Consider the following 26,579-nt stretch of genomic DNA (forward strand, 5'->3'; position numbering starts at 1 on the left):
TCCTGAGCCTGCGCCGGTGGTGTCTGTTCCTGAGCCAGTGGTGTCTGTTCCAGTTCCTGCACCGGTGGGGTCTGTTCCAGTTCCTGCGCCGGTGGTGTCTGTTCCAGTTCCTGCGCTGGTGGTGTCTGTTCCAGTTCCTGAGCCGCCGGTGGTGTCTGTTCCTGAACCTGAGCCGGTGGTGTCTGTTCCTGAACCTGAGCCGGTGGTGTCTGTTCCTGAGCCGGTGGTGTCTGTTCCTGAGCCTGCGCCGGTGGTGTCTGTTCCTGAGCCAGTGGTGTCTGTTCCAGTTCCTGCACCGGTGGGGTCTGTTCAAGTTCCTGCGCAGGTGGTGTCTGTTCCAGTTCCTGCGCTGGTGGTGTCTTTTCCAGTTTCTGCGCCGCCGTGGCCGCCCGAGGGGTCTGTCGTCTCCACCCTGGCCGCCAGATGAACTGTCACTCCCTGTCCCCGTTTCCCTCCATGGATCTGGCCCACCTTCCCTCCCCCTGATCCTCCACCGTTCCACCTCCCTCCTGAACTCTTGTGTTGTGTTTTAGTGTTGTCATGGAGCGTCTGGTAGCCGCTCCGTAGAGGGGGGGTTATATCACAGTGTCTGGTTTGTGTCTCGTTTTCACGGTGTCCTTCACATTGACTACAATTCCCAGCATTCTGTCTGTCACTTATCACTGTTCATTACACTCAGCTGTTGCCCGTAATCATTGTCCCAGCTGTTCATTGTTAGTCCTGTTAGATCTGTGTGTATTTATTCTCTGCCTGTTTCTGTAGGTGTACGGAGTCGTTAATTTGTGTCACCACACTTCTTGTCTGTTTATACCTGTTCTTGTTTGGATTGCTTCTCTGGATTTTTGACCTCTGCATGGATTACAACGATGTTGGATTGCCCTCTTAATAAATTACTGCACTTGGATTTTCCTGCTTCCCGTGTGCATCCGTGACAATACCTCTATCTTGTCCGTACAGGCTCCTATTACTGTGCAACTTGGTTCCACAATAGCAAAGTGGAATAGACTTAAATGTACTCCAGTTCGCAGACTTAACTTGTCTAACTTAATTCTTATTCCTAAGAAATCGCCTGTCTCTGTGGAAAAATATTTTTTTCGTACAGTAAAACTTGCTCTGTTAAATATCAGGTCACTCAACAAAAAGTCTTTTTTAATTAACGATCTTATCTCTACATATAAACTTGATGTATTACTTTTAACCCTCTGAGGTCGACAAACGCGCCGGTGCGTTTTGCTGGATTTTTTCCACATTGTAGCACTATAAACTTAAATTACTCCGTCATTTATGGTCATACAGAAAAAATAAATATAAAAAAAGAATCTGTGATATTTCTACTTTTGTATGCGTCCACTTACAATCAAATCAAAACATTGTGCTTTTGTAAAATAAAGAAAATAAACAGGGTGTGCGTTCTGCCTACTTGTCACACATTTATGAGCCATACACCTTTATAAACATTTAAGTGTATACTTTTAAATGATCGGATTCAAAACGAAAACAAATATTCTCTGTTTAAGTCATTTGTTTAAAACCAACAAAATGTCCAGCTTCTCAAACCCTTCCAAATTATTTTTTAATTTACCACGCCCACTCGCGCAAAAGATATTCACATGCAAATCTCCACATGGAACGCGATCGCGCTCATTACCTCAACAACAAAACACTTCACTTCACTTTTCGAGTTTGAAAGAGTGCCTGAGCTTACATTGGATTTACCTCAGAAGAAGAAGAACGCGATTTGAAGACAAGAAAGATGTAAGGTAAGAAATTCTTACATATTAGTTTGCTATTGTTGCATACATTTCACATTGCAGTTGAACTGTTCCTAGATATATAGTGAATATTATAATATTTAGACCTGTGTTTACTGTTAATGCGTTTGTGGATATCTGCTCAAACGTATATGGTAACCATAATGTTTTATATTCGAGCGCGATCGCGTTTGAATGTATCATATTTTGGATCGGGATCGTGTTTGAATGTATTATATTTCGGATCGCGATCGCGTTTGAAAAGCAAACGGCTTCATGTTTTTACTATTATCTCATTTCATATCATCATAACGAATGGAAACATTTGAAGTAACATGATAATCAATATATTTTTCTCTAGCTTAGTTGTTACTGAAATATTTTGGAAGATTTATACTGTTATAGGTTAGCCTATTATTTTATCCAGCACTGCGCATAGCTTATGCCTACAAGGCACAACAAACCTGGTGTTCAATGTTCATTATATTAGCCTATATATTGTTGGAAACGTGTGTGTGTGTGTGTATTCTGTGAATTTTAAAAAGCAATTTTAACCAGAAAAATCTAAAATGTATTCCCAAAATCGTGCAGGCCTTTCTCTTGATATCAGTATGTTCACTTTATTTTCAGGGCCCAGATGACACTGAGGACTGCTGACTTCAACATTCACATGAGTCTACATGAACATGGTAAAGTGAAAATCAAACACCTTGGAAATGAAAGGTATGTACAATGGTCACAAAGGTCTCTGTCTTTGGATCACTGTTTTCAATAAGAGCTTTTTTGGCACTTGTTGTGTATCTTTGGACTATGCTGTGTTGTAAATAAATCCAAACAATTTAAAAGCCATTCTTTTTTAAATGTCCTCATTTACAGTATTGTGCAAGGTTGCCCAGAATGGCAGGGCCTGATAGCTCCTAATAGGGTCTTTAGGGGAGGTTCTTTGTCTTTCTCAGGTGAGAAAAGCTTACATATTAACGACTTCACGCATAAGGCTTTTAGACACAAAACACGTCGTAAACTTTTTAAATCAATATATTGTCTTCTCTGAATGAGCAGTCAGGGTGATTCTCACATAGTTTTAGAGCAAATATTCTAGGCTACGTGATACAATTTTCAAAAGTCTTGTGAAGAATTATTCAGTATGGGTTTCATAGCCTTATTTCAGTGAGAATTTTTTTTTGTATTTTCACAAACCACGCATAAATGTCATTATCTCAAAACTACAAACTTTTACATACATGCTGCTGATATATTATTGTAGCAGAGTTTGTGCTGAATACAGTGTAATTAGACTTTAGCCATGAAAATGTCACAAGTAACAGAAATAACCAGAAATGTCAGAGCATGTCAGAACACCTCCAGGGCCCAGAAAACAACTCAGACCTCAGAGGGTTAACTGAAACCTGGCTTGACTCAGTAAATTATAATACTAACCTAATTGAATCTTCTCCGTCTGATTATAATTTCATAAGTGTTAATCGTGAAAATAGACGTGGGGGAGGAATAGCTAAAATTTGTAAAGCTTCTTTTCAGTTTCAACAGTTATCTTATGGTGACTATGCTTCTTTTGAATATCTTTGTGCTGTTCTCAAAAGCTGCCCAAAAAGTTTGCTGCTAACTGTATATAGACCTCCTACTTTATCAGTTACAGTCTTCCTTGGAGATTTCTGTGAATTGCTCTCTGAAATCTGTGTCTATTTTGATAGCATTGTTATATCAGGTGATTTCAACATCCTTGTAGATAACCCTGAAAACCCTCATGCTAGAGACTTTCTGGCCTTGATTGATACCTTCAACCTGACACAACATATACAGGGCCTCACTCACTCTCAGGGTCATACACTTGATCTTGTTATCACAAAGGGTGTAACTGTCTCTACATCTGTTGTGGATTTGGCCTTTTCTGATCACAGTTGCATTTTTATTAAAGTCTGCTTGTCCCCCTATTGTCAGAAAAATTCCATTATGATCAGAAAGAGAACCATAAATGACGGAACTTGTGTTCATTTTGAACAAGCACTTTCTGAGTCAAAAAATCCATTTCAAAAGACAGCTGATAACTTGTTGGAAGATTTTAACTTAAGAATGACAAACATAATGGATGACATTGCTCCTTTAACCCTCTGAGGTTGAAAAACGCGCCGACCCGTTTTGCTGGATTTTTTTCACATAGCAGCAACATAAACTTAAAAAAACTCCGTAATTTGTGGTCATAAAAATAAAATAAATACATGATTATAAACTATAGAGTGTCTTCTTTTTTTGTGTACACTCACATTAACGTCAAAACCTTGTTTTTATTTTTAAATAAATAAAATAAACAGGGTGCGCTTTCAGCTCACTCTGTCTCCGCAAAAATCTTTCTGAAACAAGTCTGGAAAATGAACTGAAACTCAGCTAATACTTATCACACAACCATGAAACATGCGTCTAAAGAAAGCTTTAAATTTATACTTTTAAATAAAACAAGTCACATTCAAAACAAATATTCTCCTGCAATGTAATCTGTATGAAACTAAATAGAAGTACAGTTTCTCCCGTCTCATCTAATTATCGATAATCAGTTCACACCCACTCGCAGAGCGCTCTATTCATAAGATAATGTGCTGAGGTGATCTATGCAAAATAAGGTAAACGTCCCTGAAATGCCTTCAAACCTCTATGCTTCAAACCAGCAAGTTTCATTCATTCACATTCCTGCGCTGTTGGAATATCACGAGTTCAAATTTTGCTCAGAAGAAGAGCAGGACTCTGACGAGTCAACGGACGTTTGTATTTTGAACGACGAACGTTGAGCGACTTGATCCAGCCGTGGATAATATTTCGGGTGAGTAAGTCTTTTAAATTTACTTGCATTAGTTGACACGTGTTCGCATTTATGAGGAAAAAACTATATTACGTGATAGTTCTCCATTATGGACGCGAGTGCTTTGAAAGCAGCAGACTTTCAAACTTTCACAGAGACCTCAAAACACAAAGCACAAATCCTTTCTTTAAAACGAATTTCGTTTTGTATTAATTGTATCTTAATTTTAATATTATTTTCATTAACAAATTTCCTGGATTTAATACATAAAAAGCAATCACAACATACGAGGCTTGAACTGGAGATCATCATTAACCAGACCGTAGCCTACTCGCCTCACAGCACAGGTCTAAAAAATTTGAAATATATTTACAGAAAGCTGGTTCTAAACAAAACCATCCAAAACAAAAAACTATGTAGCCTACTAAATGTTCACTAGCCTACTGCTGAAGATCGCGAGTCAATAGCCTTTCGTAAACTTCATCTTTGCCAGAAGTTAATAAACAATTAAAATGTCTTATTGCAATATTTTACATATTCATAATCATTACTTTTGATGGATCTTTGAGGCAGCTTTTTAGGTTTATGGCGTGTTGGAAAAGAGCTTCACGTACAAACAACGTTTCACCAAGGCACAGCAGCCCTTCAGCACATAAGAAAAAAAAAGAGAGAAAAAGCACGGACTTACTCATTACGAAACTTTGATGTGGTTGAACAGGTGAAACAGTCACAAATTCCTCTGCAACTCAAACTTTCTCAGTACAAGTTATGAAGGAAGAGAACAGCATTTTCAGCGCGTCCTCCTCTGATTGCTGTGTTCTGACTGAAAAAGTGCGTGAAGGAGCACATGCGCAAAACGTAGGTTTGTAAAATGTGCTTTTTTTAAAAATGACATATGATAAAATAAAAATAATTCATATATCATTTTACAAAACGGTTTTGCGCATGTGCTTCTGCGCGCACTATTTCGAATTTATGTATGCGTTTTTAATGACACGTGACCATGGGCTGGGCCACTCGGAGGTTGCTTCCGGGAATAGTATTAAAAATCGCATATAATTTATAACATATTATTGTTTCTAAGGTTATAGTGTGCGTTATTTGTTTTCTCTTTAACTTCTTTCAGCTCTTTTCATGTGTGGGGGGTCAGATTGTACAAATTACTTTTGTTTATCGATCACAATTGCTTTGTTTATAACAGACTGATTATTTTTTTATTTTGCTCACATTTGATTTGCTTAGAGCAAATTTAGAACATTATGTTCCTCCACATAGAGGAATTACAATAAAACACACTGAAAAACAAAACCTCTTCTTTGTTCAGGCTGTGATGGGCCATTAGTCATTGGGGGGGGGGTCTATGTCACACCCTGGTCTGAATCTCATTAATATTTATAGCCATTACCACTCCCATGCATAAACCTCTTCTGACAAAAAAAACTGTTTTACAACGTTTAAATCAATGTATTGTTTTATGAAAACGATTAGGCAAAAGTCTTGTGGACACATATTTACTATATGTTTTGTGGTGTTATTTCAGCAACTTTCATTTTTATTTTTTCAAATAACCACGCATAAACATTATTTTCTTAAATACACAAAGATTTACAAGCATGTTGATCAGATATGATGGTAGCCCTGTTTGTGCTTTATAGAGTGAATTTACACCTTTGCCATTTACATGTTTATGAATAACTGAAAAAACAACAAATGTCAGAGCATGTCAGAACACCTCCAGGGCCCAGAAAACAGCTCAGACTCCAGAGGGTTAAAACTGAAAAAATCCACGAGCAAACAGAAAACTCCATAGATGAATGACAAGAGGACAAGACAATCACAAAGAGGCTTGAGACGCGTCTGCTCAACAGTCCGCGTTGTAACTATGAGGTTTGAGCAGTAGTGCTTCTCAGTGAGGAAAAGTAGAAAATGTCCGTTTTAAGTGAGTTTAAAGAGTGAACTACTAAATATGCATGATCGTTTACGCCCCATCCGCATATTGGCTTTCCAAACTAAAAGTGTTTCACAAAACTTAAATCAATGTATCGTTTTATGTGAATGATTAGGCAGGATGGTTTTCACATCATTTTGAAGAAAAAAGGCGACGACATCCATTAGTCAAAAGTCATATTGACATATATTTAGTATGTGTTTTGTGGCCTTATTTCAGAAACTTTCATTTTAAGTTTTTTCAATAACCATGCATAAACATTATTCTCTCAAAAATGAAAACATGTACATACTTGTGACTCAAATATTATGGTTTAGTGCTGAGGATTGGGTCAGTTGTACAAATATTTGGACACCAGTGAAAATATCAATTCTGTATTCAAATTTTGATACTACAAAAACTACCAGCCAAATTAATGTGCATTTTAAACATTATTAAAGACAAGTAATCAGTCAGTGATAAAATATGAGCAAATAATCAAATTACACATTCATTGCACAAATAAATACAATAGAACAAAGAAAGGCTACAAATAAAATAAACAGTGTTTAGAGATTTGCTGGTAGATCTAACAGGTACAGAAATTTGAATAAAGTAATCAAATGTGAAAAAACAACAACATTGCATATTCTTTACTGTATAAATTAAATATAGATGGATATTTTAATAAAGTTGAAAAGGGTAGCCTATTTAGTCCAGTGTGTAGCGAGTAATTTATTTGTCCATTGTTTGATTAACATTAAAACACAGCAGCAGGTTTATTAGACTGCTGTCCCTTTAAGACCGAACGCACGGACCCCATTTGAATATACTGGCTATGGTCACTTGAGATATAACTGACTTTGTTTGCTGGGATACTCGCCAAGACAGGTGTTTTTACATAAACTTGTGTGAATTTGTCCATACAAGACGTGAAAGACAATTAAATTCAGTATTCGCGCGCTGTCTATCAGGACGTTGGTTTGTGGTTTGCGCGCTTCGGATGTTTGCGCTCATGGAACTTCTTGACCGGCAAACGTCCTGTAATAATGTAGGGTGTTTGCTTGTTTGCTCACTGGCTAAAACTACTTCTATATAATATCTGGAACACACAACGGACATTCTGAACTGCATGTCTTTGTTTTTTTTTTGCCCTGTGCTTCCGCACAATCTCGCGAGAGTACAGAGATCTTGCCCGAGGGCTACGGTGTCCCTTTTGGGACATACAGTCAGGATGTTACATCTCCCCTCTGAAGAAAAAAAAGGCATTACCTGAACACACACATTAATTCCATGAACAGAACACTTGTGCTTAAAGGGGAGGTGAAAAACTCATTTTCACTCAATCTCCTGTTAATCTTGAGTACCTATAGAGTAGTATTGCATCCTTCATATCTCCAAAAAGTCTTTAGTTTTATTATATTTATAAAAGACAGATAGGCTGAAGCGAGTTTTTCCGGAAAAAAAACGGGCGTCTGGAGGCGTGCCGTGTGCTATACTGTCTATGGCCGTGTGTGGGCGAAGCTAACGCTGTGGGCTAATGCGCTGAGCTAACAACAACACACAGAGACATTTGATTTGAAGCAGTTTTACTTACCGCATGCGACTGCGAACCTTTATCATTGTGACTGCTCCATCCTTAAGCATTAGACGATCTGCAAATCCGTCGATCTGGGCTTTGTTTATAAAACATCGTCGACGAAATGTAGGGAACAGTCTCGCACAACTCCGTTTTTGGCCCGGAAAATCAATCTGCATCCACTTTTACCTTAACGCTGGGTTCTTTAGGAATCTGTGCAGGGTTGTCTTGCCCTGGTGACCAAAAACACACTTCTTTGGTGAGCTGACCTAGGCTTTCGCTCTCTCTCTCTGTCTGTCTGGTCTACGAGTGCGCGCACGCCCGCGTTCTCCCGGCAGAAGTGCCCTTAGGACCCATATAAGGAAATTCCGCTCCATCTTACGTAACACAGAGCCATACTCGAAAAAAACTTTTCAGCTTTTCACCCCCCCTTTAAGGCACATATAAGCAGTCTGAACAATACAGTCTGTGGTCATTAGTGTCATTGCTGTAATTGCTGTAAACAGGTACAGGCAGCGGTTAAATGACATAAGACATGGGTGCAAACAAGTCAATAGTGTTCAAGTTAGAAAGCAAGGTTTAATCCTAATTTCATGTAGGATTCAAGTAACTTATAAGTGAACTAGTTGTGAAAAGGCAAGACAGGCAGTCAAACTGATTTGACAGTGTTTCCGAAGTAACAGGTAAATAACAGTAAATAAACATGTTCTTGTTTTTTTTTTTTTTTCTTGTTTTTTTTACAAGAGGCAAGTGGTCATAAACAACAGTTTAACTACATTTTTTTTTATAAGGCAGTGATCCGCCTGCACCCTTTACATTGTAGATCAGATCCAGCCAGACCTTGTTGTGTAGTTGGGCTGTTGTTGGTTTGTTGGTTAGGGTTCAGAGTGTGGTGGCTGTGTGTTGTTGGTGTGTGTGTCTGCATGTTGTGTGTCTTTGGTGTCTTGAGCATCTCTGCTTTCGCGGAGGTGCCAGTGGTAGAGTCTGTCCATCTTCTGTCTGGATGTGGTCGCTCCTGTGTGTGTGTGTGTGTGTGTGTGTGTGTGTGTGTGTGTGTGTGTGTGTGCATGTTGTGTTACCGTTGCAGGTCTCCAGGAGCCATCCTCCTGTTGGAAATGAATAGGTGTGTTGTTGTCGTGTTCAAGCTTTGTCTTGCCGAAAATGAGTATGTTGTCGACAATGGCGGCTACACCTATGAGGCCATCATGTGTCTCATCAACGCACCTTTGGAATTCGTCTTGAGCTGAATTGATTCTGAACAGCAGCCTTATGAACCTGTATCTGCTGAAGGGGGTGTTAAAGGAGAACTCGGTAACTCTAGCGAACTCTAGTCACTTCTTCACTGATTTTCCCTTTTGTTGTCGCATGTTTTCCCCACGAGCTCCCCCTACAGCTGTGGGGGGGCGTATGTGTCACAACACGGTCGTAAAAAACTCACTTGCGGCGGCCTCCTCCCCCTCTCTACCGCTGCTCATGTGCGTTTGTTTCGATCGGAGCAAGCCAACTGTATCGCGTGGAGCTATGTCTACCGAGGTGGGTAATCTGGTAATACATAATACATGCGTGGGTGTTTATGTCGAATTGCCGTAAAGCAATTCATGTTTCGCGCTCGTTCTCGTTCTAGTTCTCGCTTCTCACGAGAGAAGTTGCAAAAGGTTGGTTTTCCACCTGGGAACGCTGGGGGGGGGAGCGGGGAAAGTCACCAATATCACCAGAACAGGTTGTTTAACCATCCAAATGATTTCTACACAGTTTTATTAAGTTAAAAAGTTACAAAGTTCTCCTTTAAATATGGTTAGCAGGGACGACTCTGTACTCAGTTTTATGGCCCAATAGCCTGATCTGGTGTCGAGGACGCTGAAGTACTTCACTCCGGCAAGCTTAGTGGTGACATCTTCTAAAGTCGGTAAAGGGTAGTGGGTCCTTTGTATCATCTTGTTGAAGTCTCTGGGGTCCAGGCAGACTCTCAGCTTGCCAAGTTTTTCGACGACTACGAGGGCGTTAACCCATTCTGTGGGCTCTGTCACTTTGCAAATTATGTTGCTCTCTTCCATCTTGTCGAGCTCCTTTTTCAGTTTGTCTCGCAGAGCGATCGGTACTCTTCATGGTGGGTATACTACAGGTGTGGCGTGCAGGTCGACATGGAGGTTGCACTCCCCTGGAAACTCTTCTATGCCCTGGAAGACGTCTGAGTATTCTTTAAGGAGGGCTGTCTGTGTCTGTGCATGATTTCACTTCTTCCTCGGCCACAGCCAGTATCAGCTTGATTAACTTAAGGTCTAGACAAGCTCTCGTCCCTAGGATGGGAGGTGCTTTGGTGTCTACTATGTAGAATTCAAGCACAATGGCTGTGTTTTTGTACTTGAACATTAGATGACAGGTGCCCTTCACTTTCAGGAACTCACCACCATAGCCGGAGATCTTTTGGGTGGCTAGTTTTATGGCAGTATCTCTGAACAGTCTTTCAAATGTATGTGTACGGGAATTGCATTGGTCTGTGCGCCTGTGTCAATTTTGAATTTAAAGGGGGGGTGAAAATCCCATTTTCACTCAATCTCCTGTTAATCTTGAGTACCTATATAGTAGTATTGCATCCTTAATATCTCCAAAAAGTATTTAGTTTTATTATATTTATAAAAGACAGATAGGCTGTACCGAATATTTCCGGAAAAAAACGAGCGGCTGAAGGCGGGCTGTGTAAATGCGTCTCTATAGCACGCAGTGTGTTTATCGTGCAATTTATACGCGAAAATTAGTTTTTACGTGGATATGATACGCAGTTTTGTGCGTGCATATGATACGCACTTTATTGCACGATCACACCACTAATCCTACCCAATCGTATAATACACACGCACCCCACCCGACCCTAAACCTACCCATGTGCTACCCATGCGTATACCATGCACGTAAAAACTAATTTTCGCGTATAAATTTCACGATAAACACACTGCGTGCTATAGAGACGCATTTAGTGTGATCGGGTTGCTAGCTGTCTATGGCCGTGTGTGGGGGCGAAGTTAACGCTGTGAGCTAACGTGCCACACTAACAACACAGAGACTTTTGAAGCAGATACCAGTTTTACTCACCGGTTCCTTCCAATCACGACCCGAACCTTTATCATTGAGACTGCTCGATCCTTTAGACGATCTGCAAATCTGTGGGCTTTGTTTATAAACAATCATCCTTGACGAAATGGAGGGAACAGTCTCGCACAACTCCGTTTTTGGCCCGGAAAAACAATCTGCATCCACTTTTACCTTAACGCTGGGTTCTTTAGGAATCTGTGCAGGGTTGTATTGACTTGGTGACCAAAAACACACTTCTTTGGTGAGCAGACCAGAGCATTTTGATAAGGTAACGTACAGCTTTCTCTCTCTCTCTGTCTGTCTGTCTGGTCTACGAGTGCGCGCCCGCGTTCTCCCAGCAGAAGTGCCCTTAGGACCCATATAAGGAAATTCCGCCCTCTCTTACGTGAGACAGAGCCATACTCGAAAAAAACTTTCCGAAACTTGTGACAAACCGGAAGGACAATTTTTGGCACAGAAATACTCCTTCAAACGTACAATTTAATTTTTGAAACTTTGTCCATGTTTAGCATGGGAATCCAACTCTTTAACAGTGTAAAAAACTCACTATGCATGAAACAGCTTTTCACCTCTCCTTTAACTTTCTGAGTTCCGATTTCAATTTCAGCATAAGCTTGTTCATTACATTTTCCTGTGTTTTCAGTTGTAAGTCCATCAATAAAATGTTCCACAGTACCTGCTTATCTTCAGTGTCTTTGTCCATAGTGTGAATCACTTTTCCTGTGTTTGTGTGCCGTTTTGACTTGCAGACTTTTGTAAAGTGATTAAGTTTTTTGCATTTCATGCACTGCTTGCCTTTGGTTGGACAGGTGCCGTCTTTGGTGGTGTGCAGGCCACTGCATCGGTCACATTCTCTATGTGCTGTGTCAGGCTCTCTCGGCCTGGCTTTGAAGCTCGTGCGTGTTCGTCTGTGTTCTGGTCTTCGGCCTTCGGTACAGCGTCATTGTTGAGGTCTCTGCCTCCCACCATCTCTTTGAGCTTGACTTGTGCTAGTTCATGGGAGTGAGCGATGTCAATGGCTTGGTCTAGCGCTAGCTCCGCAATGTAGCTGAGCAACTTCTCCCGCACTCGCGGTGAGTTTTTAGCGAAAACATTGGGGTCTCGCACAATCTCATAGCTGTTGGGGTATCCACAGTCCTTAACCAGCAGCTTCAGTTCCGTGACGAAGTGTTCAAAAGTTTCCCCATCTCCTTGCGTTTTCCATGGAAACGATATCCTGTGTATATCGGGTTACGCTTTGGTGTGAGATATGCGGTGTACTTATCGTGGTATGTTTGCAGTTTCTTCACGTCTTCATCTGTTAGTGTCCATGTGTTGAAAACATTGTGTCCTTTCTCCCCGATCCATAAGAGGAGGTAGCTGCATTTGTCCTGTTCACGTTTCTCCCATAGGGGTCCGGAGAATATTAGCTCCGCGTGCTGCTTGAAACATCGCCATGCTTCTGGTAAGTTAGCTGACTCCCAATCCATCTTGGGTGCTGGGACGCCGAAACTATCCATATTTCTGTCGTACTAGAGCCTCTACTCTGACACTATGTAATGCTTGCTCGTTTGCTCCCTGGCTAAAGCTACGTATAATAACTGGAACACACAACGGACATTCTGAACTGCATGTCTTTATTTATTTTTGCCCTGTGCTTCCGCACAATCTCGCGAGAGTATAGAGATCTTGCCCGAGGGCTACGGTGTCCCTTTTGGGACATACAGTCAGGATGTTACATAGGAAACCACTCGTTATACATAAATCAGGTAACCATTCATGTTTTACTTACATATACGATTTCGTTTTAATCCAAGTAACACGTGCCGAGTGAACGATCAGCAATCAAGAGCATTCAACAGAAGTGCCTCATTTTATTTTCTTTGCCATTGACATCCGACTGAACTACAAACTTTCCACTGACGTCTGTTTAACCCCCTGAGGTCGGCTATCGCGCCGGCGCGATAGGCTCGTTTTTTTCCCTATCAGTGAAAAAATATTAAAAAAAAAAAAATATTACTTTTTATCTTATATGCTTGTGTTGTACATCAATCGATCCTGTTAAGTGTGTATTATTTTTGTGTATACTCACAATAAAAACAAAGTGTTGTGCTTTTCGCCAAATAAAGAAAAATAAACATGATGCGGGTTCTGCCTCCTCTCTGTCATTCTGAAATGCGTCCGAAAATGATCTGTAACTCAGCGAATACTTCTCACACAGACAAGTGAGATATGTCTTTATGAAGCTGGCATTCTCTTCTTTTAAGTGAAGTAATTAATATAAAAACAAATGTTTTTAACTCATGTAATCCGTTTGAAAGCAAGGAGAGGTGCCGTTTTTTTCCTTCTCCCTCATTATCTCCTAATGAGCTGAGGCCGCCACGCCCCCGGCGGCTATTCACATGTAAATAGTTTAGGTAATCTCTGCTTCGCACCCGCCCCCCCCCGATAAATGCCTTGAAAACACGAAGTTTCATCAGATCAGATTCACTGATAATTCATCGTGTTTAGAGAGGATGGCTCGTTTCTCTGGCAAAGACGCCCTTCAGATGATTCTGGACAGCGAGGAAGAATTCACCTTTTCCTCAGAGGAAGATTGTAATTCAGACGAAGAACGGCAGCATTTTCAAGAGCGAATTGATCCCGCAGAGGATACAAGTTCAGAGTAAGTTGTTTACTGTTATATAATTCCTTTTCTGATAATATAGAACTTTATATATATTTAATTTCTGAATTTTCAGACTATATTTTCCCTAGTTTTGGCTAGCTTTGGACAACTTACAGGAATGATTGCCTTACAATATCCCTAACATCCGTGGAACTTATATGCTCAAGTGTAAACTTTTTTTTAAATGTGATATTGCTCTTTAAACATATTTGTATATTAAATATATTTCACTCAGTTTTGATTAGCTTATGACACTGATTCATGCTAAAATACTGCATTATGCATAATGTAGATTGTTTGCGAATATCTGCTTATAGGTTATATGTGGTTTAGTGCAACTATAGTATTTCAGCCTCCGGTAAAATATGTGATACTGTCTAAATACATTATATTTTTATATAAATGTTCTGGTTTTGGTTGGCCTATGACAGTATTTATCATGTTGCAGATGTTTTTGAATACAGACTGTGTAAATGTTTTAGTGATGTGTCGTTCGCGAACGATCCGTTTATTGCGTGCTTCAATAAATGCGTGCGGTCTATATGGCCTATCAATGGTCCATAACCATCAATTGCTCATCAGTTTACTTTGAATAATGTATGCTAACAGTTTTATTTAATTGTATTTTTTTAGGAATGTTTCTGCTTCAAGCTCTCCTTCTCCAGAACCTCGCAGAGGGGCACGCAGGTGTCGTTCAGTTCTCAGTGCGATCGAGAATCATACTGAGTAAGTACATATACGTAATATTTTACAGATGAAATGTAGCCTAATTGTGTTTACATCATAATAATATAAAAGTAGCCTATACCTATTCTTGTGTGAAATGACAAAAACCGTTGTCTTTTTTTATCCATGGCCATTAGTGATTGATAATGATAATACAAGTTCTTTTATTGTGTTATCAGCATGCTCATGTGTTTTTTTTTTTGTTTTTTGTTTTTTACAGATGTGACAATGAACATGGGGGGTGTGGACCTGTCTGACCAGCTGATACAGTACTACACAACACAGCACAAAACCATGAAGTGGTACAGAAAGATCTTTCTACACTTCTTGGACATTGCTTCCACCAACTCTTTCATTGTGCACAAAGAGCTACATGGTAACTTGTCTCATAAAGAGTTTATGGAGCAACTTATAACAGAGCTCTGTGGCAGGGCCGGAGTGGGGCCACTTTTCAGCCCTGGAGTTCATGCCCAAGACCGGCCCACTTTTTCCACGGTGGAATTCCAAATTAGCACTTTTTCCAATTTGGATAAATGAAGCAACAGTTCAGTTGTTACTATTGTGTAGTTGGTATTAATACCATAGTTTAACAAATAATGTAAAGGTTAAATAATAATTCACTTAGACTTTATAAGAAGCCATTGCGATTTTATATCACACAATTCAGACTATATCTCGCAATTCTGTATTTCTGACTTTAAAAAGAAGCAATTGCAACTTTATTTCACGCAGTTCTGACTTTATATCTTGCAATTTCTGACTATAAGAAGCAATCGACTTTAATTCACACAATGCTGACTTTATAACATGCAATTGCAACTTTATTTCAGGCAATTCTGACAGTTATATCTCGCAATTCTGACTTTATAAAACGCAATTGAGACTTAATATCACGCAATTCTGACCATCTCGCAATTCTGACTTTATAACACGCAATTGCAACTTTATTTCAGGCAATTCTGACTTTATAACACGCAATTGAGACTTTATTTCACGCAATTCTGATGTATTCCGAAATGTAAACTCGCAAGTGTGAGATAAAAAGTCGCAATTATCTTTTAAAACGTTTTATTCTGTGACGCAAACAAGCTTCCATACCTCCTGGCCTCTTCCACCCAGCCATCCTCCCTGACGCGTACCGTTACGGTAGGGCCGGCCAGGCGCGTTAGGCGCCGGCGATGCCGCGGGCCCGCGGCCGCAGTAGCCTACCTAAAACGTTTTGGAAAAGACTGGCTGTGGACCCAACCAACTCTATAGTAGGGGGGGTGGGGAGAACTCCCTCACATTGTACAACCCATGCAGAGGCTGCGCGCTGCAGTGTCAGAAGGCGGAACGTGTAATGTTACTAACGTGACATTGAAATGTGAAACAAAAAAAACAAAAAACAAAAAAAAAATCCTCGACCGGCCCAAAAGTGAAGCGGCCCACCGGGAATTCTCCCGATTCTCCCGATTACCCAATCCGGGCCTGCTCTGTGGTGTGTCACAGAAAACAGCACCAAAACGGACCAATAGTGACCATGTACCAGTTCCAGGAGCTGAGATGGCATCAGATGACAGGGATGCTGCCACAGTTGGTCGCCGCAATTGTGTGCATTGCACAGCAGTGCGCGGTAAAAGACAATTAACACCATGGAAATGCCAGGCATGCAATGTTCACTTATGTCTTCAGTTAAACAGGAACTGTTTTCAGGAGTGGCATAAAGATGTGTGACTGTGTTCAGATGTGTGTGCTCTGCTGACCACCTTCCACTAACCATCAGCCTTCAGAAATCATTCTGATATGATGACTATTTTTTAAAATCAATGTTGGAAACTGTTGTGCTGCTTAATATATATTTTTTATAACCTGTGATAGTTTTTTCAGGATTCTTTATTTTGCTCATTTGATTTACTTGTAGCCCGCATATAAACGGGGCACAGGAATTTACTGTGAGATACCTGCCTTTACTTTTGTTTATCGCTCACAATTGCTCACATTTGATTTGCTTAGAGCAAATTTAGAACATTTAGTTCCTCCACATAGAGGAATTACAATAAAACAGATTGAAAAACAAAACCTTTGAATCTCCTCTTCTTTGTTCAGGCACTTGATGGCCCATTAGAGTGTATGTCACACCCCTGGTCTGAATCTCATTAATATTGATGGGCCATTGGCCCATTAATATTGATGGGCCACCCCTCCCATGCATAAACCTCTTCTGACAAAAAAAAACTGTTTTAGAAAGTTCAAATCAATGTACTGTTTTATGAGAACGATAAGGCTGGATAATTTTCACATCATTTTGAAGCCAGAACTCAAAGCTACACAATTCATTGGTCAAAAGTCTTATTTACACATATTTAGTATGTGTTTTGTGGTCTTATTTATGCAACTTTCATTTTTTTTTTTTCAATAACCACGCATAAACATTATTCTCTTAAAAATTCAAACATATACATGCATGTTGATCAGATATTTTGGTAGCCCTGTTTGTGCTATATAGAGTGAATTTACACCTTTGCCATTATCATGTTTATAAATAACTGAAAAAAGCACAAATGTCAGAGCATGTCAGAACACCTCCAGGGCCCAGAAAACAGCTCAGACTCCAGAGGGTTAAAGTGATGTGCTCGACCAGCTCGCACCGCTGAGCGCTCAATCCACTGCGTGTTTTTCTCTTATCAGCTCGCGCACACAGCTATATAGGCATTACTATATATTTTGTTTAATATTCCACTAATAAGATACATTTAGTACATAGACAGCCTTCTTTTTTTTTTTTTCATCCCCACTGTGGAAGAAATTTTATATGTTCTTTCTTATATTCATAGAATATTAGAAACATGGTAGTAATTAGAATAAGGTAACAAAATGCACGAGGACTGAATGTGGACTCCCATAATTCTGCCACATTATTAGAGTAAAGAACTGTTATTAACCCTTATGAATGCATGTCTGACCTTGTATACGTGACCTGACAAAAAGTTGATGTGTGATTAAGTATGACTAAGACAGAGGGTCTCTATTCAAGGGTATAATATGATAGACAAATCTAAACAATGTGTTAGTTATGGCTGAGAGATATCTTCATTTATCCTCGAGAAAATAGTTTGGGGGAGCCAGGACTATAAAGAAGGAAGGATGGCCTCCTCTCATTGTCACACTCTGCAGGCACTCTGTGTGACTGAATGACTGCTGAGCTTTTCTTGCAAGAAAATACACCTCAAAGACTATTGGAAATGTTTGTCTCTTATTCAGTGATAGAATTTTGTTTGCCACCACGACACAAAAACTGTTTACACGCAGCCTGGTATCGGTTGTTTTTATGAGTACGAGCACGAGCACGAGCACATGAGCTCAGTATCGTGATCAAAGCATCCCTGGTAATTAGTGATGCAAGATTTGATGAAGAGGGGAAAATAAACGTATGTATTTATTTTAGGTTGGTAAGCACCTGGAATGAAGGTATCCCTGCGGCAGTCATACAGCATACCAGGATACAGAGGTCTTCCTAGAGCTGCCACTTCAATGGTCTGTGATGCCTGGGCTGATAAAAAACAATACTTAGAATATTTTATTATACATATTAACAAAATTACATCTGATGATAATGAATACCATTTAACCTTTTCCCTGCCAGCATTTTTGAAAAAAGTTGAAAAAATACTGATGTGCCCCCCCAACATGGTGATGTTGTTGTAAAACCTTTATTTTAAAAGGAAAATATTCATATAAAAATTACAACTAATAAAAACTAACAAAAAGCAAGAAATTGTTAAATAATAATAAAACCAATTTTAAGAAAGTAACAGCAAAATATTATTTTCATCAGTCTGTTAAAATTCATAAATCAAAAAGTAAACATTTAGAAATTGACAAGAATGCAGTCAAGTTTTACAAATAAAATAATTTATTGTCTTATTTTTTAATAAAGATCATATGGAACTGGTAATATTATTGAATAAATCTAATACATGTATTAATCCAAGTGCAGTGTGTTGTATTCATGTTTTCTTGATGTAATAAATACATCATCTGCCGGCAGGTCAGGTGCATAATACAATGCATCGTGACTCGTGTAAATTATTTAACTCCATGTACAATAAAAAGAGAAATTTTGACTACGTAATCATTCGTAATCAAAGGACCCGGCAGGTTTTAGTCAATGGTAGTTTTCTTATTCCCAGCGAAATAACAATATAACCTGTCTTTAAAAACGTCTTGATCGACTGGGATACAACAACTCTCCTGGCCTCCCTCTCCTTCTGTTCATGGCATTTCTGGTTCCCTGATTTATGTTTTCTTTTCCCCAACATTTGTCAGTCAGTCTCCTGCTCTTCCACCAACTTCAGGCACTGCCGCCTCAACTCTGATTGGTTCTGTTCACGAGCTGGGGCAGGACTTACAATTTTATTGGGTCCATCTGATGTTTGTCACCGACTGAATAATTAATAAATACTTTAGATCTGACTTTAAGGAGGTAAGAAAAGCAGATTTTTAACCAAATTGCATGTTTTTGAGGTTTTCGTTTAAATCTCAGGCATGCAACTAATATAAATATTATAATTATTCATACAACAGGGGCCTATATAGTATAGCTGCTGGATTTTGTGGGGGCCCCTGTAATTGTCACCACCTTTCACCCTACTAGCGACGGCCCTGTACATGTGATATTGTTTGTATCTGCTACTTTTTCGCCTGTGTTTTGATCAGGAGATTCAGTACTCTTTCAGAAGATATTAATAGCGCCCCCTACCGCATAACAGTAAAAACACAGAAAGCCGGATATTTCCGTCAATGCGTTTTCTAACAAATGCTGGAAATTTCTGTTAATGGTGGGGAAGCGTTTTTTCTCACAAATGATTGACATTTCTGTCAATGGTGGGGAAAGAGTTAACACTGAAGAAATCCATTTTAAAATAAAGATGAAAGCAGCAATATGGGGCCAAGCAAGCACTGAAGCCATAGCAAGCACATGGCATGGTATGGAAAATGTTCAGAGTAAATACAGAATTAAACTTTCAACCTTCCAGAAATACAAAATCATATAAAATGCTTAATTTACATATGCACATTTAAAAGACACTTTTATCAAAAGCAACTACAAAGAGTCTCTTACATCAATCACCAGAGCGAGCTGTGCTTGCACCCAGGGACGGACTGACAATCTGTGCGTTCTGGAAAAGTCCAGAACGGCCGTCCAACCGAAGGCCGTCGGCACAAAAAAAAAAAAAAAAAAAGTCTAATAAAGCAATATGAACCGCCAACAGCAGGGGCACTAATATGATCACTTATATGCTACGTGTAAAAAACAACAACTGAGGAAGAAGAGTCGGCCTAGCCACTGACAGAAAGTTAGTTTTATAAGGCTGCACTTTTAAATTTGCTCACATTATATTTGTATAGCAGTGGTCTCATATAGAGTGGACACATTCTATAAATAGCCCTAACTTGCCGTCGGAGTTCCAGACTTCGGAAAAAATTGTATAATTTTGCGACCTTTTCAACTAAACGTTTCAATTTGAACTTTTGCCTCTACAAAATTACCCAACTCTTTTTGATTAAACGCTGTCATTTGCGTTGCGTATGTGAAACATCAAATGGCAAACGCTCAAAAAGCGGAACAAAACTTGTTTGATCTGAGCAGCGCATTATTAGCTCGGGCCAAAAAACAGATCGCGGCCAAAGCAGCTGTGCGGGCTGATCTCGATCACGCGAACATTAGGCTATTACACAGAGCTGCGCGATCAACTGAGAACGAAGCATTTAAATTCAGCGCAGAATTCTCTATCTCTATCTCTATTATAAACCCACAAATGACTATGTGATTTAAGCTTGTAAAAAGCCAGATGAAACATCGCTGATATTCTCAACCTTTGACGCAAAAAAAAAAAAAAAAAACAGGCGAAAAATTGTTCCGAGAACAAACCAGTTAGAAGACATTTCACACCAAAACTTATGAATTAACTTTAGTAAAACAAACTTTTTTGGCAGAAATGTGCCTGTAGGCCCTATTCATATTAAAAATGCTGTTATATTAATATAGTCATGTATTAAATGTAGCCTAATGCAGTAATGTTTTGTTTAGAAGTTATGGCAGTTTATTTTTTTATTTTTTTCATTTATATTTATACTAAATGTTTGGGCTACTGTTTTTGATAACACATACAATAGGTTTATAGAAAATCAACAAAAAAAAAATCAATCATGAATATTTTCATAATTTTTCAGGAATTGTTTTTTTTTTTTTTAAACGCTTGTAAGTCTGAACCAGAATATCAAGATATTTTATTATTTCTCATATGATGGTGAAAAGTAAAAAAGCTTCACCATGTTATGTATAATAAATATTGGAGTATAAAAAATAAAAATTCCTTCTAGATTATTTTATCCCTTGAGGTATGGCCCTCGCACACAAAAAGGTTGGAGACCCCTGGTATATAGTAACTATATGTTTTATAATTACAAGTTTGTGTAATTTGGGGTTACTGTGACATTTCATTATTTGTATTTTATGGCATTAGATTTTTTGTTCTTATTTAAAGGCTGAGGCTTCATTAATAAACACAACCCCAATTATCATCATTGGTTTTGAGATGTTACTTGCTGTGAATACCTTGTCTGATAGGCTACAGTATTGTGGCATATAGTATCAGGACATCCTGGCTATAGTGCAGTGTGCACGTCACACATGGCTAGAGGCGAATGGCCGGATGATGGGCCTATTTGGGAGAAAGTCCAGGGCTGTTTTTTAACCCCAGTCCGTCCCTGAGTACAGCACTGGCTGGATTCTCTTGCTAAAACACAAACTCCAAGAGTTTCAGTAAAACAGGACTGACCAGAGTCTTTTGCTAGAAAACTCTGATAATAATAATTTATACATAACCTTAACATGCTAAATTCAATGTAAACCTAAATTAAACATTTTAATAAATTTGTAATCCAACAACGGATTCTCTTGAACCGCCACCACGTTTGCGACCAGAAAACTCTTGAAGTGCAGCCAAAATGCTCCATTCAAATTTTCTGAGACCCTCTACTTAGTCCATGAGCCAGGGGGGTCCATCGGTATCAACGGGGGGGCAAATGCTATCATTGTTTTTTGGCAAGGTATACACCCCTAGTATTAGAAAAATCACGATAGCAGTGCAGCGGTGGTAGCGAAATCACTTTTTTGAGCTCATGAAGTTACTAACCCCCTAAAATAAATTCCGTTTTTGAAATCTGGTGTATATCTGGTTTAGGCTCATGCTAGGGATATTATCAATATTCTATAATATGGTGCTTGGTATCGTTGGAAAGGGGATCTTTTAGGCTTTCATTTAAGCCCAGTACTGAATCTGTCTGACAAACACAGATGTCACATGACTTCTTTAAACCAAAAATAACACGCATTTTTTCACAATTTCCGCCTAAACTGTATGCTTTCTTTTATCCCTGTGGCATGAAAGAACACCATGGACACAAAACTCAACAACTTCAATACTCAAGGCACTCTGATGACTCAGAAAATGTATAATATACCCATACTATTTATATGTGAGAGCCTTAAATTAGACTTGTGCAGCCAACACAAGTCTTCAAAATAGCATAGAGCCAATAGAATGGACAAATAGAATACCCTATTAGTATACCCTATTAGTCCAGGGCCAAATGGCCTATTTATTCATGTACAGTTGTAATAAAAAGTAATTGTTTCAATAGTGTAGTCAATGGTGTTGTAAACATAACACTTGTAAGTGGTTTAACAAAATGTTTCTATCATGTATTTTAATATTCACCCACTTTCAGTTAGAATGTCAGAAAGTAGCTCATGCATGGAAAATTGATGTATTTTGACAGTTTGACAAAAATTTGTCAGTTTTGTGAAAAGATTGTTGGTTCAGTTGACTGGTTATAACAACACTATCAACTATGCCATCTTCAATCAACTTCCACTGAGTTCCAGGGGTATTAAATGGAAGTACAAAATACTTTAATATATTTAATATGCCGCAGCGCCCAAAATGTCTCTGGCCGCGCCAGTCTCATTATGGAACCGGCAGGAATCAATCGCTGTAAAAATGTATTATTGTCTATCCATTATAAAAGTGCATCTATCCATTATAAAAGTGCATCTATCCATTATAAAAGAGCATCTGTCCATCATAAAAGTGCATCTCTTCATCATAAAAGTGCATCTATCCATCATAAAAGTGCATCTATCCATCATAAAAGTGCATCTATCCATTATAAAAGTGCATCTATCCATTATAAAAGTGCATCTATCCATTATAAAAGTGCATCTATCCATTATAAAAGAGCATCTGTCCATCATAAAAGTGCATCTCTTCATCATAAAAGTGCATCTATCCATCATAAAAGTGCATCTATCCATCATAAAAGTGCATCAATCCATTATAAAAGTCCATCTATCCATCATAAAAGTGCATCTGTCCATCATAAAAGTTCATCTATCCATCATAAAAGTGCATCTCTTCATCATAAAAGTGCATCTCTCCATCATAAAAGTGCATCTCTCCATCATAAAAGTGCATCTATCCATTATAAAAGTCCATCTATCCATCATAAAAGTGCATCTATCCATCATAAAAGTGCATCTATCCATCATAAAAGTGCATCTATCCATTATAAAAGTCAATCTATCCATCATAAAAGTGCATCTATCCATTATAAAAGTCCATCTATCCATCATAAAAGTGCATCTATCCATTATAAAAGTCCATCTATCCATCATAAAAGTGCATCTCTTCATCATAAAAGAGCATCTGTCCATTATAAAAGTCCATCTGTCCATCATAAAAGTGCATCTATCCATCATAAAAGTGCATCTATCCATCATAAAAGTGCATCTATCCATTATAAAAGTCCATCTATCCATCATAAAAGTGCATCTCTTCATCATAAAAGAGCATCTGTCCATTATAAAAGTCCATCTATCCATCATAAAAGTGCATCTATCCATCATAAAAGTGCATCTATCCATCATAAAAGTGCATCTATCCATTATAAAAGTCCATCTATCCATCATAAAAGTGCATCTATCCACCAGGGGGTGGTGTGGCGCAGTGGATAAGACACATGCCTTTGGTGTGAGAGACCCGGGTTCGAATCCACTGTGCGACACCAATGTGTCCCTGAGCAAGACACTTAACCCCTAGTTGCTCCAGAGGCGTGCGACCTCTGACATATATAGCAATTGTAAGTCGCTTTGGATAAAAGCGTCAGCTAAATGAATAAATGTAAATGTAAATGTAAATCCATCATAAAAGTGCATCTATCCATTATAAAAGTCCATCTATCCATCATAAAAGTGCATCTCTTCATCATAAAAGAGCATCTGTCCATTATAAAAGTCCATCTATCCATCATAAAAGTGCATCTATCCATCATAAAAGTGCATCTATCCATCATAAAAGTCCATCTATCCATCATAAAAGTGCATCTCTTCATCATAAAAGAGCATCTGTCCATTATAAAAGTCCATCTATCCATCATAAAAGTGCATCTATCCATCATAAAAGTGCATCTATCCATTATAAAAGTCCATCTATCCATCATAAAAGTGCATCTATCCATCATAAAAGTCCATCTATCCATCATAAAAGTCCATCTATCCATCATAAAAGTGCATCTCTTCATCATAAAAGAGCATCTGTCCATTATAAAAGTCCATCTATCCATCATAAAAGTGCATCTATCCATCATAAAAGTGCATCTATCCATTATAAAAGTCCATCTATCCATCATAAAAGTGCATCTATCCATTATAAAAGTCCATCTATCCATCATAAAAGTGCATCTATCCATTATAAAAGTCCATCTATCCATCATAAAAGTGCATCTATCCATTATAAAAGTCCATCTATCCATCATAAAAGTGCATCTCTTCATCATAAAAGAGCATCTGTCCATTATAAAAGTGCATCTATCCATCATAAAAGTGCATCTATCATCATAAAAGTGCATCCCTTCATGTTCATTTTATGAAGTATACTTAAGTAATTTTCAAGTATATTTTTTAAGTATACTTTATGTAGTAAGTATACTAATATCAATGTGTACTTGTAGTAAACTTGTGTACTATTTCAATACTGCTTGGGACTAAATTGGCCCACTTTTAGTATTTTTAGTATTTGTAAGAGTAGTAAACTAAGTACACAACTAGGTTTCTCATTTGTAATGCATCTGCACTGCAAGTGAACTTATAAGTATACTAGTAGTTTACTATTTTAATTCAAGTAGTATTTTTTTAGTTTATGAAAGTACAAACTGATGTGTACTACTAGTTTCGTAGTTTATACTGCAAGTATACTTGTAAGTTTTCTTTAAGAGAAGATAACATTATACTTATAGTTTACTATTTATATATTATTTTTGCACTTGAAAAATACCTTTAACTGTACTTTAATTTTAAAAACATTTTATTAGCTTGCATCCTTTTTTAATCAACACTTGAATGTCAGTAAGTTTCATAAAGAAAGGCAACATTTTAAACAAAAAAGTAGAATTAGAGTAAATTGCTATACACTACCAGTGGACTAGCCTAAACAAAAATTCAGATATGCAGAATTAGAAACATATCTGTTTTATATCAATATTCTAATAAATTTTTTCAAACAATGTAAGTTTCATAAGACTGTATATGAAAAAGTATATTTAATTGACTACGCAATCAAAAGAGTTAACACAACTACAAGACAAGTATACTTTGAATTCTTAATTATTCTTTTAAGTATATCTGGATCAAAAGGGCTGGGCGATAAAACGATAACGATAATTATCGCGATATAATTTTTCTCGATAAAACGATATCAAGAGGTCGATAAATGTTCGATAATGTTTATGCGCCAAAAGCAGAACGAAACTCATTTGAACCGCGCGCCACACGGACCATTTATACGCTCGGCTCAAAGTCCAAATGGCAGCGCGAGCAGAGCATGCGTTTACTCTGATCCATCCGTCTCGGTCACGAAATCCAGTGAGAAGCGCGAGCTCGAGTAGAGCATGCGTTTACTCTGATCCATCCGTCTCGGTCACGAAATCCAGTGAGAAGCGCGAGCTCGAGTAGAGCATGCGTTTACTCTGATCCATCCATCTCGGTCACGAAATCCAGTGAGAAGCGCGAGCTCGAGTAGAGCATGCGTTTACTCTGATCCATCCGTCTCGGTCACGAAATCCAGTGAGAAGCGCGAGCTCGAGTAGAGCATGCGTTTACTCTGATCCGTCCGTCTCAGTCACGAAATCCAGTGAGAAGCGCGAGCTCGAGTAGAGCATGTGTTTACTCTGATCCGTCTCAGTCACGAAATCCAGTGAGAAGCGCGAGCTCGAGTAGAGCATGCGTTTACTCTGATCCATCCGTCTCGGTCACGAAATCCAGTGAGAAGCGCGAGCTCGAGTAGAGCATGCGTTTACTCTGATCCATCCGTCTCGGTCACGAAATCCAGTGAGAAGCGCGAGCTCGAGTAGAGCATGTGTTTACTCTGATCCATCCGTCTCGGTCACGAAATCCAGTGAGAAGCGCGAGCTCGAGTAGAGCATGTGTTTACTCTGATCCGTCTCAGTCACGAAATCCAGTGAGAAGCGCGAGCTCGAGTAGAGCATGTGTTTACTCTGATCCGTCTCGGTCACGAAATCCAGTGAGAAGCGCGAGCTCGAGTAGAGCATGTGTTTACTCTGATCCGTCTCAGTCACGAAATCCAGTGAGAAGCGCGAGCTCGAGTAGAGCATGTGTTTACTCTGATCCGTCTCGGTCACGAAATCCAGTGAGAAGCGCGAGCTCGAGTAGAGCATGTGTTTACTCTGATCCGTCTCAGTCACGAAATCCAGTGAGAAGCGCGAGCTCGAGTAGAGCATGTGTTTACTCTGATCCATCCGTCTCGGTCACGAAATCCAGTGAGAAGCGCGAGCTCGAGTAGAGCATGTGTTTACTCTGATCCGTCTCAGTCACGAAATCCAGTGAGAAGCGCGAGCTCGAGTAGAGCATGTGTTTACTCTGATCCATCCGTCTCGGTCACGAAATCCAGTGAGAAGCGCGAGCTCGAGTAGAGCATGTGTTTACTCTGATC

At 39.0% G+C, this 26,579-nt stretch overlaps 1 protein-coding gene across 6 annotated transcripts in view; it reads right to left on the reverse strand.

The window, feature by feature from the left end:
- Positions 1–26,579, reverse strand: part of LOC307174564 (uncharacterized protein) — a 215,002-nt gene that overhangs the window by 83,988 nt on the left and 104,435 nt on the right. For all 6 annotated transcript variants that reach the window (XM_079898453.1, XM_079898455.1, XM_079898452.1 and 3 more), the window contains one exon: positions 17,966–18,058. In XM_079898453.1, coding sequence (XP_079754579.1) covers positions 17,966–18,058 — 93 coding nt within the window. The remainder of the gene's footprint in view (positions 1–17,965; positions 18,059–26,579) is intronic.

Source organism: Squalius cephalus, assembly GCF_949319135.1.
Source record: "Squalius cephalus genome assembly, chromosome: 17".
NCBI lineage: Eukaryota > Metazoa > Chordata > Actinopteri > Cypriniformes > Leuciscidae > Squalius > Squalius cephalus.